The 21,372-nt window shown below is 46.8% G+C and overlaps 1 protein-coding gene across 6 annotated transcripts in view; it reads right to left on the bottom strand.

The window, feature by feature from the left end:
- The window catches only part of RIPOR1 (RHO family interacting cell polarization regulator 1), a 238,548-nt gene that overhangs the window by 68,850 nt on the left and 148,326 nt on the right, over positions 1-21,372 (bottom strand). For all 6 annotated transcript variants that reach the window (XM_088456781.1, XM_088456786.1, XM_088456785.1 and 3 more), the window contains one exon: positions 13,785-14,660. In XM_088456781.1, the coding sequence (XP_088312907.1) occupies positions 13,785-14,660 (876 nt within the window). The remainder of the gene's footprint in view (positions 1-13,784; positions 14,661-21,372) is intronic.

The raw sequence follows: 21,372 nt of genomic DNA, 5'->3' as shown, positions 1-21,372 counted from the left end.
GCTACTAGAAAGAGCAGGAGAACCAGGAAGTAACACTTGCAGCTGATCTCCGTGACCAAGCCACATAGGCGAAACGCACGTCGGACCAGGGTGCCCCGTGACTGCGCAGTACGGGACACCCCAACACAAGCTTCAGTTACACCGTCCTCAAACTACTTACTCCATATACGAGCGGTTACTATCCGCAGTGACAATTTTTCCCTTATGACAACTATACATGCTACACACGCTTGTCTGTGGTTAGAGTAAATAGGATACATTCCTTATCTTATAACTCCGTTCTTATTGCTATTAACTATGTCATAGCAACAGAGCAATTGGTTTCAGATCATTCGATCTATATACTATATTGTTGATATGTCACAAAGTGACGTTTAAATTGTTGGAATACAGCTTCCTCCTTTCACAATATTTAATTGCCTCATAATAGAGGAATATAACAATATACTATCTAGCGGGTACCACTAACAGGGAATGTTATTTTCCTATAAAAGCAAGATATGATTAATACTATTAAATATGTCATGAGGTGTCTAATCCGTGGAATACAGTTCCCTTGTTCTACAGCAACTAATTACCCCTAATAGAGGAATTCAGCATTGTCCTGATATGTACAATCAATAATCACTACTTGTTAATAGATCTATAGAGTGATGATATAATCCTTATTCATTATCTGTGATTAAAATTTCTCGGTGGTCTCATACCAACCCTTTAACCCTCTTCTATATTGTCCAATACCAACTGGCAAGACAATATACAGTAGAGACTTGGGCTGATGAAGAAAACTCGCGCTTAAACTTGTGTTTTCCAAGGGATTACTACGCACAGGAGATCTCTCACTCCCCCTCCTCTGTATGTATATGTATATGTGTATGTATGTATGTATATATATATATATATACACACACACACACACACACACACATACATACATACACACACACACATATGAGAAGGAGCAGCATAGCCTGTGATTAGAATCTTTATCCAAGACTTTTCTTTACCCCCCCCTCCCCCCGTGAGACTCGATTATTCTAATATTCTCAATTCCCAATGATTCTCATACCAACCTGAGAATCCTCTCATTGTTTGTCCAATACTTATGGCAAGACAACCAACAGCAGAGATTGGGGTTGACGAAGTGGATCACTGCTGACTTCTTTTCAAGGGGTGATTGCACTACCAGATCTCTCATTCCCTCTCCTCTACATAGTATGAGAGGGAACAGCAGAGCCTAGTTGCATATCTGGAGACACCCAACTTTCATCACTTCATATCAGGTTTTTTTTTGCTGTGGACCTATTATTGATGGTGGTCATCTTATGTCCTATTTAGGGACCAATTATTGACATATCATATTGTACCTGGTGTATTTTACATTTAGACCTTTTTAACTTGTATGTTAGTAATGTATTTTTGTAACTTTTCCAATATTTTGCCTTAAAATAAATATGTTACTACAGTGACTCTAATATATTGTAGTTCTGTCAAGTTATCTATATTTGTTTGATATTTGTTGTGTGTAACTGGGAGTCCAGTTTTATGTCCTTAATAAACCAATTAAAGGTTAAGTTTTAATCAGGTAACAATGGATGATAACCTGCTATTTTGAGTGCTCTCCTTATAGAATCTTATGTGTGCTGGCTTAGTCCTCCCACATTTTCTTTTACAATTGTTCAAATTACTCTGAGAAGCACCTCCACAATCTACCATATACCCTGAGGGGTACAATCAAATATATAGTGGATACAATAGCAAAAATTCTTTCCACCTCATATAATTAATCACATCTTTTTAAGGTGAATTGAAACCTGTGCGGTGATACTCCCTTTTTCCCACCCTCTTTCCCATCAATATACAGTTATAGAAAGAGAACCTCAGACACACAGCGGTAGCATACAGTCGCAGACAAATGCATAACAACAACAATACCTGCACTTAATGGCACTTACTGGTCAACTACACAGACTTAGCGTCTAGTAGGACAAAGTGCTACATACACTGACCACCATCAGGAGGAGAGGTATGTAGGGGGACCCGTACTCCGCACCGCCCGCCGAGATCTGCGACACGCAGCCAGGAGAAATGGCCATCGAAGAACTAATGGGGGGCGTGGAGCCGGGAGAAGGAAGCTGTAACAGTCCAGCCAGACCGCGGTGGAAAACAAGAGATATGGTAAGAACTTACCTTTGTTATCTCTGTTTCTACGAAGTCCATAGGGTCCACAGGATGACCTTGGGGTATAGCTGGATCCTGGATCCTCGGGCACCATGGAGTTAAAGCTTTCAGCTGCTCCCAGGATGCACTTGGGTCTAACCTCCCCTATACCCCGCCCCGAGCCACAGGCACCTCAGTTGGTAAGCAGCCCAGGCCGGAGGAGGAGACGAAACAGAGAGAAGGAAGACTGGAACACACAACAACCATACTCACAGAAATGGGAGACGGAAAACCGGTGACCAGTCACACAGCCCATATGAAGCCAGGTGCGTCAGGGCGGGTGCCCTGTGGACCCTATGGACTTCGTAGAAACAGAGATAACAAAGGTAAATTCTTACCATATCTCTTGTTTTCTACTTCAGGGTCCATAGGGGTCCACAGGGTGACCTTGGGGATGTCCCAAAGCAGTCCAACTAAGGGCGGGGACGCTCCTGTGCTGATAGGAGAACCCGGCGCCCAAAGGATGCATCCTGAGAGGCAAAGGTGTCAAACGCATAGAACCTCAAAAAGGTCTGAATGGAAGACCAGGTGGCCGCCTTACAGAGCTGAACAGCAGAGGCGCCACGTCTAGCAGCCTAAGAGGGACCCACAGACCGAGTGGAATGAGCCTTAACAGAGGCTGGAACAGGTAAACCCTCCTGCATATAAGCCTCAATAATAACAGAACGAAGCCAACGGGCTAGAGTCTGTTTGTTGGCAGGCCAACCCCTCTTGTGAAAACCAAAGAGGATAAACAAAGAATCCGACTTCCGCACAGAACTAGTCCGGTCCACATAAACCTGGAGTGCACGGACAACGTCTAAGGAAGTCTCCCCAGCCGAAAGATAAGGCGACTGAAAGGCTGGTACAACAATTTCCTGATTAATGTGGAACCTGGAAACCACCTTAGGCAGGAACTCAGGACGAGTGCGAAGTACCGCTCTGTCCTGATGAAAAATCAGAAAAGGGGGACGACAAGAAAGCGTCCCCAAATCTGAAACCCTCCTGGCAGAAGCAATTGCCAAGAGGAAAACAGTCTTAAAAGTTAGCCACTTGAGCTCCACTGACTCAAAGGGCTCAAAAGGCGGACCCTGTAAGGCCCGAAGAACCATCGCCAAATCCCACAGGGCCACAGGTGGCACAAAGGGAGGCTGGATTCTTAAAACTCCCTGGAAAAAGGTGTGTACATCCGGCATAGCAGCGATCCTGTGCTGGAACCACACCGACAGAGCAGACACGTGCACCTTCAGTGAGGAAAGACGTAATCCTAAGTCCAAACCCGAATGAAGGAAAGCCAAAATACACGAAACCCGGAACACCTGGGGATCATACTTTCTGGCCTCGCACCACTGAAAGTAAGTGTGCCACACTCTGTGATAGATCCTCGCGGAAGCAGGCTTGCGCGCCCTCAGCATGGTGGTAATAACGGAGCTAGAAAAGCCCCGAGACCTCAGGACGGCTGCCACGCCGTCAAAGATAGTTGACCCAGATCCGGGTGAAGACAGGGCCCCTGAGACAACAGGTCCCGCCGTTGAGGTAGGAGGAACGGAGCGTCGATGGACGAGCTCCGCAGATCGGAGTACCACGGCCTTCTGCGCCACGCTGGGGCCACCAGGATAAGTGTGCCTCCGTCCTGTTTGAACTTGCGCAGGACCCGAGGCAGCAGAGATATCGGAGGGAACAAGTAAGCCAGTTGAAACAGCCATCTCACCGACAGCGCGTCTATCAGACTTGCGCGTGCGTCCCTTGTCCTTGACCCGTACACGGGCAACTTGTGATTGTGACGGGACGCCATCAGGTCCAGTTCTGGCAGCCCCCACTTGTCCACGAGTAGTTGGAATACCTCTGGATGAAGCGACCATTCCCCGGGATGCACGTCGTAACGGCTGAGGAAGTCTGCCTCCCAATTGAGGACTCCTGGGATGAAAACTGCCGAGAGAGCTGGAAGATAGCGCTCCGCCCAAGCCAGGACGCGGGACACCTCCGACATCGCAGCTGACTGAGAGTCCCTCCCTGGTGATTGATGTACGCCACCGTGGTGGCGTTGTCTGACTGCACCTGAACGGCCCTTCCGTGAAGAGCGGTGCCGGACGACTGCAGGGCTCTGTATACTGCCCTCAGTTCCAGGATGTTGATGGGAAGAATCGCTTCCTCCGCCGACCAACGACCCTGAAGTGACAAGGAGCCTGTCACCGCCCCCCAACCCCGGAGACTGGCATCTGTCGTGAGCAGAACCCATTCCGGGATCCAAAAGGGGCGCCCCTCTATGAGATGAACTGTCTGCAGCCACCAGGCTAGGGACAGACGCACCTCCGAGGACAACACCAGCACCTGAGAGCGGATCCTGTGTGGCAATCCGTTCCATTCCGAAAGAATCAGCCCCTGCAGGAGCCTGGAATGGAACTGGGCAAACTCCACCATGTCGAATGCCGACACCATGGACCCCAAAACTCTCATTGCGGAGTGCACCGACACTCTGCCACTGCTCAGACAGCCGTGAATCCGCAGCTGTAAGGAGGAGACCTTCTCTGGAGTCAGAAAAATCCTTTGCTGACGAGAGTCCAGCAGGGCCCCCAAATGAACCATCCGCTGTGATGGGATGAGGGAGGACTTCTTCCAGTTGATCGACCAGCCGTGCGCCTGTAGACAAGCGACCATCAGGTGGAGATGCTGGATCAGTACCTCCGGGGAGCTTGCCAGCAAGAGGAGGTCGTCTAGATACGGTAGCAACCGTATCCCCTGGCTACGAAGGTGAGCCGCCATGACCGCCATCACCTTGGTAAATACCCTTGGTGCTGTGGAGAGACCAAAGGGTAGAGCCCTGAATTGGTAGTGGTTGTGGAGAATAGCAAACCGCAGAAACTGTTGGTGCAATGTTGCTATAGGCACATGGAGGTAGGCGTCCTGGATATCCAGGGAGACCATATAATCCCCCGGTTCCATCGCCAGAATGATGGAACGCAAAGTTTCCATCCTGAATTTGGGAACCCTGAGAAACCTGTTCAGGGACTTCAAATTGAGGATGGGGCGATGAGAGCCATTGGATTTCTGCACCAGAAACAGCGTAGAGTAATACCCCATCCCACGTTGAGACTGTGGTACGGGTATAATGACCCCCGCCGTCAGCAAGGCCTCTATGGCTTCTTGAACCTGTAAGGCCTTGGTTTTGTCCTGAGAAGGACTTGTGCAAAAAAACTGGCAAGGCGGCCTGTGCCGAAAAGACAGGGCGGACCCCTGGGAGACCACTTCTCGCACCCAGGCATCCGTGGTGGTATTGTGCCAGCACTGGGCGAAATGAAGAAGTCGGCCTCCCACTCTGGGGTCCCCCAGAGGGAGGCCCGTCCCATCACTCAGAAGGCTTATCTTCAGGCTTGGAAGAAGGGCGCCTAGCACTCCAGGCTTGCTTCTTTGGCTTTGAGGCGGTCTTGGGTGCGGACTGCCTCGGGAAGGACTGACCCTTTGCCTTGCCCTGAACCCGAAAGGAACGAAAGGCCGAGCTCCGGACCTTAGCAGGTGTAGTAGCTGAAGGGAGGAAGGCTGACTTGGATTTCGCCAGGGCATCTACTATTTTGTCCAGGTCCGGACCAAATAGTAATTCTCCATTAAAAGGTAAGGCCTCCAAGCCTTTCTTAGAATCCGCGTCTGCTCTCTAAGACCGCAACCACAAGGATCTACGAGCAGACACTGCTGCCGCCGAAACCCTAGAGGTCAACAGGCTAGCATCCAAAGACGCTTCACCAATGTAGGAGGCGGCATCTCTCATCTGTCCTAACAACGCCCTCTGGACGTCCGAAGCTTCATCCGTAAACGCGTCGTCCAAGGCGTTGGCCCACCCCTCAATGGCCTTGGCCACCCAGGAGATGGCCATGGACGGCCGGGCTACAGCCCCTGAGAGAGAATAAATAGACTTTAAACAAGTCTCCACCTTCCTGTCAGTAGGATCCTTCAGCGAGGATATAGACGGCAATGGCAAAGTAGCACTCCTGATGAGGCGTGTTACATGGGAATCGACTGCAGGAGGAGTTTCCCATTTCTTACAATGCGCCTCCGGGAATGGATAATTGGACGCCAAGCGTTTCTGTGGCAGGAAACGCTTACTGGGTGTCTGCCAGGCCACCGCCATGTGATCAGTCAACTGATCAGACAAGGGGAACGCTGCAGAAGTAACCTTAGCTTTTTTAAAACTAGGATACCTCGACTTGGGAGCGGGTGCCTCATCCTCAATCAGAAGAATGGCCCGCACCGCCTTAACCAGAGCCCGCACATTGATGGAAGACTTAGTGTTTACCTCCTGGACTGAGGCATTTGAGGCTGAGTCATCCTGCACCTCACCATCATCCGAGGACCCCTCAGAATCCGGAAGATGCGCAGCCTGCGCCATGACTGAGCGTTTAGACGCCCTGGAGGGCACGTCACTGCGCAACATCGACTGAAAAGCCGATGTTGCCGCCAAATCTTGGACAGTGTGGGAAAGCGCATCCACCCAGGGTGGAGGAGCTGCCACAGGAGCCTGGAACGGCACCACAGCCTGCTGTGCCACAGGGGTGGACTAAATATACATTGGCAACCCCGCCTAGGGACCAACAGGCTGAGACCCCGGGGGAGTCTGCAATAATTGTGGGACACCCGGGGAATGGGGGATGGCAGGCTGAGGCAACGCCCTAGTAGGGGCGGCAGTCGGGACCGACAGACAGTCCGCGATGGACACCAGCACCTGGGAAAACATCGCCCATGGTGGCTCCTGCGACATGGGAGGTTTAGACATACCAGGGAGCGCCTGGCACCGTCCGCACAGGCCGTCCTGTGACAAATCCTCCCTATCCACTCCTGCAGAACAGCGCCTGCAGGAGAACAATACCGGAGCCCCGGAGTGCTCAATCTCCTCCTCGGACATGACGTTGGAAGAAAACGTGCGCACTCACCCGTGTGCTGGACAACAGCCCACAATATGGCACCGTGTAGCACACAACTGTATGTGACGGACCTCACAAATACGTGATCTATATAGGTGAGGTCAGTAGAAACACCCTTCCCCCGCACACCTGTAGGGCTTGTAGGAGAAGGAAACGGATAGGTATAGGCTGACAGTAAGTAGAAAAAAGACACAGACAGGCAGCACTAGCAAAAGTCACATACCATGCAGGAAGATATACTCACTGCACCTTTCCACTACAATCAACCTCCCAGATTCAGTGTCTGGGAGGGCTATAGCGCTGTGTACATTGTCCTTGTCGGGGGGAGAGGTACACAGGGGGACCGGTCCGCGTGCTCTCCGAGAGTATCCACGCTGCCACTGGAGAAAATGGCTGCTGGAGACCTCAGAGGAGGAGTGGCCGAGTAGCTGCAGCTCAGCGACGCCAGACTCTGTGCTGAAAGGCGCGCTGAGCTGAGGGGAGGAGCCGCTAGACAGGGAAGGCTTCCTCCCCTGGCTAGCATATTAACCCCCGGGATGCCGGCATCCCGCTTGCCGCGATATTAACCCTGGTGGTCTAGTGGTCTGGCGGGGAATGCCTCCGCTGGAGGGGGGGCCCGCCGCCACCGCTAGCGCCCCCGGTCTGTCCCCTAGACCGGGGGCATGGGACTGCATTTGAAAGGAACCCGCGCACCGCCGCTAATCAGCGGTGCGCGGCTTACCTGATCTCCCCGGCGTCTTCCGGCAGCAGTCCCGGGGGAAACCAGAGTCCGGCTAGTACAGACTCTGGCTTCCCCCGCCGCGATCCCCAGTTCAGTGCTGGCGTCGCGGCGCCAGCAGGGAGAAGGAGCGGCAGCGTGGGCGTCTGTACAGACAGCCCAGCGCTGCCGCTCTGGAGAAAAACTGTAGAAAAAAAAATAAATAATAAATTTAACTAAGTTAAATAAAAAATTAAAAGCTTTAGGGGGCTGCTCCTGCAGCCCACCCCGCAGGGTGACCCGACTCCGGCCGGGCACCATCTAAAACTGAGGTGCCTGTGGCTCGGGGCGGGGTATAGGGGAGGTTAGACCCAAGTGCATCCTGGGAGCAGCTGAAAGCTTTAACTCCGTGGTGCCCGAGGATCCAGGATCCAGCTATACCCCAAGGTCACCCTGTGGACCCTATAGTAGAAAGGCACGATGTGCAGCGAGGAGGAGCCGGCTGTAGAACAGGGAAGGCTGCCTCCCCTGGCCAGCGATTAACCCCTAGGACGCTGGAGCGTTCCCACCAACTCCAGCCCGCTGTTCCAGGCGGCTTTGTGGAAGCGCAGGACTCACTGCCTGGTTCCACACGCTATCAATCCCAGGGAGTCCCCAGTCCTGGAGGAAAAAGACTGCAATTCGACAGTCACCACCACGGTGTGTGTCGCTTACCTGCTGCCCCGTAGTGTCCGGCTGCAGTCTAGGGATCCTCCGTGGTCTCTGCTAGCCAAGACCCCAAAGGCCTGCCGAGATCCCCGGATCAGTACTGGCATGTCGGCACCAGCGGGGTGATGATGCGGCAGTGCGAACTTTCACTGGACTGTTAGCGCTGTCCGCACTAGAAGAATCTTCAAACTTCAGGAGCTGTTAGCAACAGCCCCACTGCGTGTTCAGTGACCCGGCTCCGGCCGGGGCACCCAACTAAACTGAGGAGCCTCCGGCCCAGGGGGCTGGGTATAGAGGGAGACCCATTGCATCCTGGGAGAAAAATTGACTGGGTAAGGTGCCCTCTGCATCACCTATACCCCGTGGTCTCCCTGTGGACATTTCTATGGACCCTGAAGTTGAAAAATATATATAAAATACACACATTGTGTGTGTGTGTGTGTGTGTATATATATATATATATATATATATATATAAAAATAATTGAACAAATGCCTTTAGTTTGCGCCCAAATGTTGAACTATTAACAACAGATATTTACAATATGCTATAAAAGCACCCGAATGCACCTCTTTCTATACTCCCTGTTAGAAGGGTCACCTCATGGATTCGAAAACAAAGTGTGCGCTAAAAAATTCCTCAAGTATTCCAGACTGTTATTATATTTTGAAAATACAAATTGTAAACACAACAAATTACAAATCAGTCCTGAACCAGTATTACATAAAAAAAGACTTTCATTAACTTTTACTTTAAAATCTGCATAAAAAGTCTTTTTGATTATGAAGTTTGAGAATTGGTTCCAAACCAATGTTGTACAGAGCGGATTGTTGGTGTTCCTTGTGTGAAGATGTTTTCTGAATGGACTTCACAATTCAAAACATTGGAGGTAAAGTCAAAGGTCTCTTCTTATATAGTGGAATCCTCCTTGGGTTCAATCTAGAATGAAACCCTCGCACCAAAAAAATCACCCAGAAAGGTCCCAACAGGCCAATATTAGTATAAAAATATTTATTGGTAATGTATAAAAAAATGTACATCCAATAAGAAGTGGACAATTCGATAAACAACACTGTCCCACCTTTTAATATGCCAAATTGACAATCCCCCAATTGGGTAATTAGAAACACAATGACACCTCTGCTATTTTGGTGTCGCCCCCTTGGATGGTGTCACCCGGTGCGGTCTGCACCCCTAGTGGTGCCACTGTGGGTGGATATTTTAAAATATTTTGGAATTTGGGTATCTAATGTCCCCCAAGAGTATGTGTTGTTGAATGTGAAGCCCCAGTTGTATTATCTAAAGGCCTGTTTGATAATTTGGAGTAAACTTCCTCTGTTAGTGAGTGTGTTAATTAAGTTAAAATTATTATACAGCCCAAACTCTTATACGTCTTACAACAATCTCCAGTTTACCTTCTCATCAAACTTTAAGACTATAGATAGTCACGTCTCTTCTCTGCCATTGGTTAATTGCCATGCACGCATTCAATTTAATAAACTCACTAGGTCACGTGGACTGTGTGGCCTGGCATTGCCTCACTTTAGGGTTTATTACTATTCCTCTCAGCTGGCTCAATTCTGATTGTAATGCACTACATAACCAGATGGTAGCTCAGGTGTCTCCAAAACATACCCCTCTCCAAACGCTGCTCAGTGAGTGAGAGCTTAGGCTGGGTAACCCTCTGCTTACCCAAGCTATGTGAATTTAGAAATTAGTCTCTAGTATTCTCAGGGCTAGCCCTTTGTGGAACGCTAGAGGTCTCTCAGAGTTGTCCCTGCTGCAGACCAGGAAGGTGTGAAGCAGGTGGGGAGTGGTCTCCATAAGGCAGCTATATGTCGCAGGCTTTTACATTATTTTGCACATCTTCAAGGAGACGGTCCAACTCTATGTTTAAAATGCACTTCTCCTCTGGGCACCTTCTGGCACCTGGTATGAGACTGCACTACAATTCAGGCTTTTTGGGACAGGCTGTTGAAGTGTATATTGCACACGGATATTCCTCGTGCCTTACTTATGCTGGCCATACACGCTGCAATTATCGGGACGATCCGCCCGATATCGGCGGATCGCCGCGATAAATGTAGCGTGGGGGGGGGCGACCAAGGGTTAAATATTGCTCGGTCGGGCATGCTGGAATGTCCAGCATGCCCGTCCGATGCGATATTTCCCGGTAAACTGTCGGCCGCATCGTGCAGTGTATGCCCAGCGCAGCCGACAGACAGACATTTCCTGTGTTCCTTCCTACGGAAGGAACAGGGAAATGTCTCCTCCCCCGGGGGCGGAGCGCGGATGTCGGGCTATACACTGTGAGATTTCTGTCACAGTGTATGCCGCGGACATCTGCGGCTGGCAGCCGGCCAGATAAAATGTCTGTCGGTCTGACAGACATTTTATCTGGCAGTGTATGCCCAGCATTACCCCTATTGTTTGTACTTTGGGTGTTGTGGGTGAAGATTTGTTTGGTAAATATATCAGTATATTATTAACACATGTATGCTTGCAAATGTATGTATTGCCCGCTTGTGGATGGCATCTATGGGCCCTACCTATTAAACTTGGTTCTCCCTGGTTAACGTCACTCTTGACCATGAAAAATATGTATACTTGGCCAGAAATGCAGAATTTTTTATTATAGATTTACGAAGAAGCAGAAAGAAAAAAATATTTTTTTCTGGGACACACTTGAAGAATTGAAAGTTGAATGTTTAAAACGTAACTTTAATTTAATACTACCCCAAACATATATATTTCTCCTTTAATGTGGGGCAAATATTTAAAAAAAACTGCTTAAACATATTGCATGAAAAGATGATTATTTTAATCGGCGAATATATAAATTTCCCAAGTATTTGTATCTACTCATATCAATATGTAATTCATAAGTAGCTTGATACAATTGGATATTCAAAGAGGATTAAACATACACCTACTGCGGCTAAGGCATCTATGCAATTCATGGAGCAAGTTACTGTGGAGAAGTTTATGTGTACCCGCTCCATGCCTGCATCATATCACCATACTTTTGTATGGTTAGTGTGAATTCATAGAAGAACGGAACGCTCAGCAGGACACAGATTGGCTATTTGAGGATGGTGTAATCTGTACTGCAAGCTGAACACAGCAGGTAAGTCGCATACATCCCTGCTCTCTGTCCGCACCTATCGCTGGACCCTCCCCTTTTGCCTAGTGTCCTTTGCAACAGGTCTGTCTTGATCTGCTGCTCTCAGATCCGGCACACGCGCAGTGAGAATAAAGACATATTGAGCACCCGATATATCTGTACTCTCACTGCGTCCAGGGATCGCAAAGGGGCCGAATGGCGCATTAAGATGTCGGAGAGGGAAGTATACATGAATGGCTACTAAACTTCACTATATATCGCATTGATGTGATGCAATATATAGTGATATTTATCGTGAGCCACTTCATGTTCTTTACGAATAGACCCGTAAGTGGTTAATTGAATTTCACCTTGCACATGTCCAACCATATTACTACTACTTCTCTGATGAAGCTGCTACGGCAGAGAGATGCTTTAGTGGTAGTAGTGTGCTGGGGATGCTAGATTCTCATATCTGCACAGATACCCTGGTGGAATCAATCCCGATCGTCCAAAAATAAGTATTTACTAACCCTATTCTACCCCTTAATCCTCCCTTAGGGGTGCCTAACCCTAATCCCCCCTGTAAGTGCCTAACCCTAATCCCCCCTGTAAGTGCCTAACCCTAACCCCCCCTGTAAGTGCCTAAACCTAACCCCCCTTCCCCGCCACCTAAACCTAAGTCCCCGGGGGGTGCCTAACCTCCCCCAGGGGGTACCACCTAACCCTAACCTTCCGGGGGGGGGGGGGTGCATAACCCTAAATCCCCCCGGGAGCCTCTAACCCCCCCTGCACGCGGCTGTCCGTGCACGGCTTAACTTCGATCGGTAAACCAGGTGTCGGGCTCCCGTCATAGGTCTAATGACAGGCGTCAGGATTTCGACGCCTGTCATTAGACTCCTGTCGGGATTAGACAGTCGGGAAGCCGGCGGTCGGGATTACGTCTGTCGGCTTCCCGACTGCTACCCACCCTGGCAATTAGACCGGTCATTACTCTTAACATCCTGGGGACTAATTAATATTGAGCCGACACTTGACGTTACAAGTTACAGATAGTGGGGGTGCAAGAGCCGGCATTTCATCTATGACGTTTTACAATCTACACTGACCCTGCATGCCACAGGCAGCGGGGAGTTTAGGAGCCGGCATTTATCACCCCGGGAGCCGGCTCTTTCCACCACACATCCCCCTGAAGCTGTTATCCACAGACAGTGGGGGTACAGGAGACAACACTTCACAGGCAGTGGGCACACCATAGTGCCTCTGCCCCTTGGTGCAGTTGTGTCCGGTCCCCTGACTGGAGCATGGGAGGCTTGGAATGTTTATTGAGGTCGCTATACTTCGATATTCTGCACTGTTTTCACCAATCTGTCGCACAGTTGGCGATCCGCGGGACACCTAGTGGCACCACCGGTGAAGACACCACTGTTCTGCATTCACAGCGGTAATTTGTCCACAAGTTCCTCCTGCAATATTCAATTACCCCTATATACCACAGAAATTCAGAGCACAGTGTTACCGCATTACAGACACCCCTCTCTGAAGAATACAGCATCAAGTCGCTGACTCGATGGTTGTACCACTACTGCTGAAGTACTCTCTATGATCTGGACTATATTCTGATTTGCTCCTTACGGGTTACACTTATCAGTGGTTTTCCTTCTGCTATGAATGTTTTATCACTGAAATATTCTTAAGTATCAGTTGCAGCATTATTTTAAATTTCAACAATTGTTTCACTGTATGTTGTTATTATCATTTGTTTTTTCTTGTAACTTTGTATTTATTTGTGAGCTTATTACAAGCACAAAAAGCTTAACTTTTTCTGTATTTTTACATGTGTAATAAATTATATTGTGGATATACTCAAGCTGACCATTATATGAAATATATTTTTACATAGATTTGATATATAAACCTAACTTCCCTTTTTTTTTTTTTTTGCATATGAATGTATAAACAGTAATATATATCTATATATATCTATATATATATATATATATATATATATATATATATATATATAGCTATATAAGAGACTGTTAATAAATTTTATTTATATATATATATATATATATATATATACACACACACACACACACACGCATAATAATTTACAGACACAATACACTTTTCTCTATAATTATATATTAGATATACTTACCATGAGGATCTCTTCCAGATGTTTGACTTCATGTTCAAGTGTTTGTAGTTCAGGGAATTGGCCCCGGTAGTCATCCAGTGATGAACTCAGAGAATTAATTGCCTCATCCAAACCAGTGTCCACAGGTTTCACTTTTGTGGTTTCAGAGGCTATAACTTTGATGATCGGCTCTTCGAGAACAGTGTGTAAACAAGGAAAGGGAATAGGAGAGGCCTGAATTCTAGTTTGATGCTGATCAATCTCAGCAAGTCCATCTATCACAAGCTTACACTCCTCTATCCTGGGAGCAAATTCATGTGTTGATATTTCTGACGACACTGGCTGTACAGAATGTACCATGTCCTGGTTTATACCGACTTCTATTTTTGCGATAGCTGTTAGTGAATTTTCCAATTCCTGTGCATAGCATGCTTGTTCTGTGATCGGCAAATCAGAAGCCACCTCGCAGCAAGATGAAACCACAACAGCTACTTCAGGGATATCAGCGTCCACTGTTAAAGTGATTTGAGGTCCATCTAAAACCTGGTAGTCCGAGACTGTTGCATCAAAGCTAACTTCACTGATATGACTTAGTGTCCTTGAGTATGGCACATGGCCATTGGATACAGATTCTTTTATTGACACATTTGGTTTTATTATTTGCTCATCATGTTCTTCTTCTTGACTGCCAGTCTCTGTTGTGTTCAGGCTCTCTTCTCGTTGGGAAAAGGCTATCTCTATATCTGGGGGAGAAGCCTGAACTTCAGGTTGAACAATATTTTTTGGAGCATGACGTACACTACTAGACAACTGGGGGCTTGAGGAATCATCAGAGGATTCTGAAGAGATAGACCAAGCAGCTCCATTTTCCAAATCATCCTGACGTCGTAGCATATTCTACAAGAAAAAAATAAATTACAGAAGATTATAATTTAGTTATATAATTTTATCTTCTACTAATTCAAAGATCAGGAAACTTAAATGAAGCAATATTGTCTAGAATAAAAAAAATATTTATATCAGTTAGTAGCAGTCATAATTAACGGTAACATTTAATTAAACTGGGTTTACACTTAGACCTATGGACATTAAAAGAAGGTCACAGCAAGAAAACTGGCTACAGTATAATAATGGGTAAGCATTGCATGCCATAGCATGGAGTAGGACACAGTTTGCCTACTTCTAAACATCCTATCACCAGAGATTACTAAATATAATTTAGTGCTGATTCTGTCTGACAATTTAAACACGCAGCTGGGGCATTCTGGTGCATCCTGCTCTCTGCCTCTGCACAAGACATTGGGTTGATATCACAACCAGTGAACCTCCTTTGCTTGGCTTGAACACTAGTAGTTAAAAAGAGGCGCTGAGGAAGTGAAAGATTCCTAGCATAACACTGTGCCACCAACATCAGAGCACACTAGAGATGCTAAATTATGACGCCTGACCACCATTACTGTAAGGTGTTCCTTCACTTTGGAGGCTGAAAGGCACAGGAACTGCTTGGAAGTACCATTGTGAAAGATCGGCTGGACAGGCGAGACCTGATTTCTACAATATTGACTGCAACAGCCGTTACTGCTGTAGCATACAAGCAATAGCAATGGGATAGCATGAGAGTGTAAACACAGCTATTTTAATGCAAGTCATAGCCTTTGGTGCTTAGACCATAAGCGTGGTCCTCAAGGCTCCCCAACAGTTCAGGTTTTAGAGATATCCAAGGTCTGGCTTAGACACTATAATCAATTTGCTGTTGACCTACTCTTCAGCAGCTACCAAGCTTTTTTCTTTTATATTTGCAGGGCGTGGTGGAGAGAGGGCATAGTTTGTGTACCACCTACAGTGGAACAGGGTTGCCATTCACTGCGATCCTCCGAGGAAACGAATCCAGCTATCAACTGTACTAGTGGTGATTGTGCTTGATGCATAGCAGAGGGCTTTGGAGAGATGGGCGAAGCACACCTCTTTTTTTTTTTTTTTTTTTAAATAAATACATAAAATATTAATAAAAGTCAAGTACGAGTACTAATATCAGCTATCAGATCAATACACATGAATCCTAAAATGCACACCATAGGAAAACTCAATTATTTTCTTTTTGTCTATATATCCATTTTTTTTTTTAGTTTTAGGAGTGGCACCCCTGGTACACAAATAAAATATAAATAGATTATACTGGGAAACAGTTAGGGAATAGGGGTCATCCCTACAAGAAGGTTTAAGTAGCTAAAAAATTATAGGTTTTGTGCAGGACAATTTCTCGTCTCCAAAAAATACAGACAAATGATGTAAGAAAATGAATACTGTATTGCTGTATGTAGAAAAATGACGACACTTATCTCACATATCTCCAGCTTTCATTCAATGGTTTTTAGTTTATTTCAATTATTTTCAACATAGTAGATTAATACTGAAGACATCAAAACTATGAAAGAACACATAGTGTTAAACAAATCAAAATATGTTTTAGATTTTAGATTCCTCAAAGTAGCCCCCTTTTGCTTAGATGACAGCTTTGCACACTCTTGGCATTCTCTCAATCAACTTCATGAGGTAATCTCCTGGAATGGTTTTGAATTAACAGGTGTGCCTTGTCAAGAGTCAATCTGTGGAATTACTTGCCTTCTTAATGTGTTTGACACCATCAGTTGTGTTGTGCAGAGGTAGGGTTAATACACAGTGGACACCACTATTTGACTACTGTTGTAATCCATATTATCGCACCAACCACCCAACTCAGTAAATAGAAACGACAGTCCACCATTACTTGACATGAAGGTCAGTCGATACGGAAAAATCAGTATTAATCCACTATGTTGAAAATAATTAAAATAAACAAAAACCATTGAATGAGAAGGTGTTTCCAAACTTTTGACTGGCACTGTGTGTGTGTGTGTATGTTATATACATATATATATATATATATATATATATATATATATACATATATATACACACACACACACAGTGAGGTGCATAAATATTGGGACATTGACAGAATTTTCATATTCTAGCCTCTATTCACCACCACAATGGCTTTGAAATGAAACAATCAAGATGTGCTTTAACTGCAGACTTTCAGATATAATTTGAGGGTAATTAAATCCAAATCAGGTGAACGGTGTAGATATTACAACGGTTTCTATATGTGCCTCCCAGTTTTTAAGGGGCCAAAAGTAATGGGACAAACTAAACAATCCTAAATCTAACTTTCACTTTTTAATACTTTGTTGCAAATCCTTTGCAGGCAATTACAGCCTGAAGTCTGGAACGCATAGACATCACCAGACGCTGGGTTTCATACCTGGTGATGGTCTGCCAGGGATCTACTGCAAATGTCTTCAGTTCCTACTTGTTCTTGGGACATTTTCCCTTCAGTTTTGTCTTCATCAAGTGAAATGCATGCTCAATCGGATTCAGGTTAGGGGATTGACTTGGCCATTGCATAACATTCCACTTTTTAGCCTTAGAAAACTCTTTGGTTGCTTTTGCAGTATGCTTCGGGTCATTTTCCATCTGCACTGTGAAGCGCCGTCCAATGAGTTCTGAAGCATTTGACTGAATATGATCATATAATATTGCCCAAAACACTTCAGCATTCATTCTGCTGCTTTTGTCAGCAGTCATATCATCAATTAATACAAGGGAACCAGTTCCATTGGCAGCCATACATGCCCACACCATGACACTACCACCACCAAGCTTCACTGATGAGGTGGTATGTTTTGGATCATGAGCAGTTCCTTTCCTTCTCCATACTCTTCTCTTCCCATCACTCTGGTACAAGTTGATCTTGGTCTCATCTGTCCATAGGATGTTGTTCCAGAACTGTAATGGCTTTTTTAGATGTTGTTTGGCAAACTCTAATCTGGTCTTCCTGTTTTTGAGGCTCACCAATGGTTTACATCTTGTGGTGAACCCTCTATATTCACTCTTGTGAAGTCTTCTCTTGATTGTTGACTTTGACACATATACACCTACCTCTTGGAGAGTGTTCTTGATTTGGCCAACTGTTGTGAAGGGGTTTTTCTTCACCAGGAAAATAATTATTCTGTCATCCACCACAGTTGTTTTCCGTGGTCTTCCGGGTCTTTTGGTGTTGCTGAGCTCTCCAGTGCGTTCTTTCTTTTTAAGAATGTTCCAAACAGTTGATTTGGCCCTACCCTATGTTTATGCTATCTCTCTGATGGGTTTGTTTTGATTTTTCAGCCTAATGATGGCTTGCTTCACTGATAGTGACAGCTCTTTGGATCTCATATTGAGAGTCGACAGCAACTGATTCCAAATGCAAATGTCACACCTAGAATCAACTCCAGACCTTTTACCTGCTTAATTGATAATGAAATAATGAGGGAATAGCCCACACCTGTCCATGAAATAGCTTATGAGTTGATAGTCCCATTACTTTTGGCCCCTTAAAAAGTGGGAGGCACATATAGAAACCGTTGTTTCCTACACCGTTCACCTGATTTAGATGTAATTACCCTCAAATGAAATCTGAAAGTCTGCAGTTAAAGCACATCTTGTTTGTTGCATTTCAAAGCCATTGCGGTGGTGAATAGAGGCCAAAATATGAAAATTCTGTCAATGTCCCAATATATATGCACCTGACTGTATATATGTATATATATATATATATATATATATATATATCAGGACGTCCTGATGACGGGGACTCGTATCCCGAAACGTAGAAAAAGAGAAATAAACACGGATTTTGTTTCACCGTTTAACCAGCCTCTGAGTGCCGCCTTGAGTGTGCGATATACCCACACACATAATAGGATTTTTGGGTACTTACCTTTGAATCCTTTTCTCTGAGTCAGGCTGGGGGACACTGGACCATGGGCTGTAGGTGGGGAGGCGTGGATTTGGCACCAACACTGAAATCTATAACTCCTCCCCTCTGCAACCCCTGACTTCAGTACAACTTCAAAAGTGCCTGGTAAGGAGAAGCAATACTCAGTGACACTGTCACTCCGAAAAATAAAAAAGAAATTGACGGTCAATACGACCCAAAATCCTAACTCATACTCAATACCGCTGAGTGTGAGGGAGGGAACACAGTGTCCCCCAGCCTGACTCAGAGAAAAGGATTCAACGGTAAGTACCCAAAAATTCTATTTTCTCTTTAGTCTAGGCTGGTAGACACTGGACCATGGGATGTTCAATAGCCGCCCCCATGGGAGGGAACGTTCAGATTGGCCGACCGGAGACCTGTAAGCCCAAAATGGGCGTCCCCGAAGGCAAAAACATGAAACCTGTAGAACTGCACAATCGTGTGGACATAGGACCAGGTAGCTGTGCGACAAACCTGTGCAGCCGAGGACCCGTGACGCACCGCCCAAGAGGTCGCCACGGCCCTAGTGGAATGAGCCAACACCCTAGCTGGTGCCAGGCGCCCAGCCTCTGAGTAAGCCCTTGAAATCACTGAGTAGAGCCATTTTGTAATGGTCTGCTTTGTAGCTGTCCAGCCCCGTTTGTGGGCGTCGTAGAGAACCAATAGAGAGTCCGTCTTACGTAAGAACGAAGTTCTGTCTAAATAAATGTGTAGGGCCCGGACAACATCCAACAATGATAGATCGTCCTGGTCACCTGAGGACTCTGAAGATGAGAAAACAGAAAAAACAATCACCTGGTTTAAGTGGAAAGATGAAACCACTTTCGGTTGAAAAGAAGGAACCATTCTGAGCATAACCCTATCGTCATGGAAAACAAGAAAAGGTGGTTTGCAGGACAAGGCCCCCAACTCAGAGACCCGCCGAGCCGAGGCAATGGCCATAAGAAAAACCACTTACATGTTACGAACAGAAGGTCCACGGATTCCAAAGGTGCAAACGGAGCCTGCTTAAGAGCTGACAGAACCAGGGGCAAATCCCATGGTGCTACTGGTGGTTGAACAGGAGGCTGTAGACCCCCTGTAAAAAAGTCCGCACCTCTGGGAGGAGAGCCAGACGCTGCTTAAAGTTAATGGAAAGAGACAAAATCTGTACCTTCAAAGACTGAAGCCATAAGTCGGCCTCCAGACCGCCCTGCAGAAATGCTAAAAACCTTGGCAGGCGGAACTGGGCAGTATGTACTCCCCGCTGCTCACACCACACAATATAGGTTTTCCAAACCCAGTCGTAGTTCTGCATGGAAACCTGCTTTCCGTGCCCAGAGCATGGTCCTGATGACTGAAGGGGAAAAACCCCTGGCCTTCAAGAGCCCGGTCTCAACAACCAGGCCATTAAAAAAAAAGCCAACTGAGGTAGGCCCTCAAGACAGAATGGCCCCTGTAGCAGAAGATCTGGACGCAGAGGCAGACTCCAACCCGGCCCTGCGGCTAGCCTCAAAACCGTGGCAAACCACGACCAGAGCGGACAGTTTGGAGCCGCTAGGATGACTGAAAACTGCTGCTCCCTGACTTGACGGAGTACTCTTGGTAACATGTGAGTTGGAGAAAAAAAATGTAGGCCAGACGGAAGTTCCAGGGAACTGTCATGGCATCCACTGCAAATGCCATAGGATCTCTGGACCTTGCACAAAATCGAGGGACCTTGTTATTGTGGCGAGACGCCATCAGGTCCACCTCCAGCAGCCATATCTTCTGGACCAGCTGCTGGAAAACCTCCTGGTGGAGAGTCCACTCCTCTGGCAGGATCGTAGTCCTGCTGAGGTAGTCTGCCTCCCAATTCTCCACCCCCAGCATGAAGACTGCTGAAATTGCCATAACTGATTTAATGAGCCATTCGCAGTTTCACTGTACCGGCCGTGTGTACTTACACGTGCATGGCTTAATCTTTGAGACAAGCATATGCTACTGGCAGGATCAACCAGGTAGCTCTCGGTCCGCCCAAGAGAGAATGAGACTTGCCTCTGCCATGGCAAGTGCGCTTTTGGTTCCGCCCTGTTGGTTTATATATGCCACTGTCGTGGCGTTGTCTGATTGGATCCTCAGTGGTCCGCCTTCCCGAAGGGCCTGAGCCCCGCACAGTGCCCGATAAATGTCCCGGAGCTCCAGCATATTTATTGGGAAACCTATCCATCGACCCCAGGACCTGCATGGCAACTAGAACAGATATCTGCCTGTTGCAAAGCAACCTGCGTATTCGTGATTGTAGGGCCAGGATCTTCTCCTCCGGTAGATATATTTTCTGCACCACGGAGTCCAATCTCGCTCCCAAATGACACATCTGTTGCACTGGACAGGGTGACGGTGCCAGTTTATGATCCAGCCGTGACTGTACAGACATGATACTGTCAGCCTCAAATGATCCTGTACCTGCTGTGGGGACTGCCCCAGCAATAGGAAGTCGTCCAAGTAAGGCAAAATCCTGACACCTTGGCGTCTGAGGCATGCCATCATCACCGCCATCACCTTGGTGAGTACCCGAGGGGCTGTGGGCAGGCCAAACGGCAGGGCCTGGAACTGAAAGTGTTCCTCCCCTACCCCAAAACGAATAAATTTTTGATGAGCCTGTGTGATTGGGATGTGAAGGTAGGCATCCTGTATATCTAGGGATACCATATAGTCCCCCTGTTCCATCGCCAACACAATCGATCGCAATGTTTCCATCCTGAACCTGGGGGCTCGAACAAATTCGTTGAGCTCCCTCAGATTCAGAAT

Source organism: Taudactylus pleione, unplaced genomic scaffold (genome assembly GCF_031769625.1).
Source record: "Taudactylus pleione unplaced genomic scaffold, aTauple2 ptg000717l, whole genome shotgun sequence".
Taxonomy (NCBI): Eukaryota; Metazoa; Chordata; class Amphibia; order Anura; family Myobatrachidae; genus Taudactylus; species Taudactylus pleione.
The sequence above is the reverse complement of the archived record's forward strand: the minus strand, read 5'-3'. Positions and strand labels throughout refer to the sequence as shown.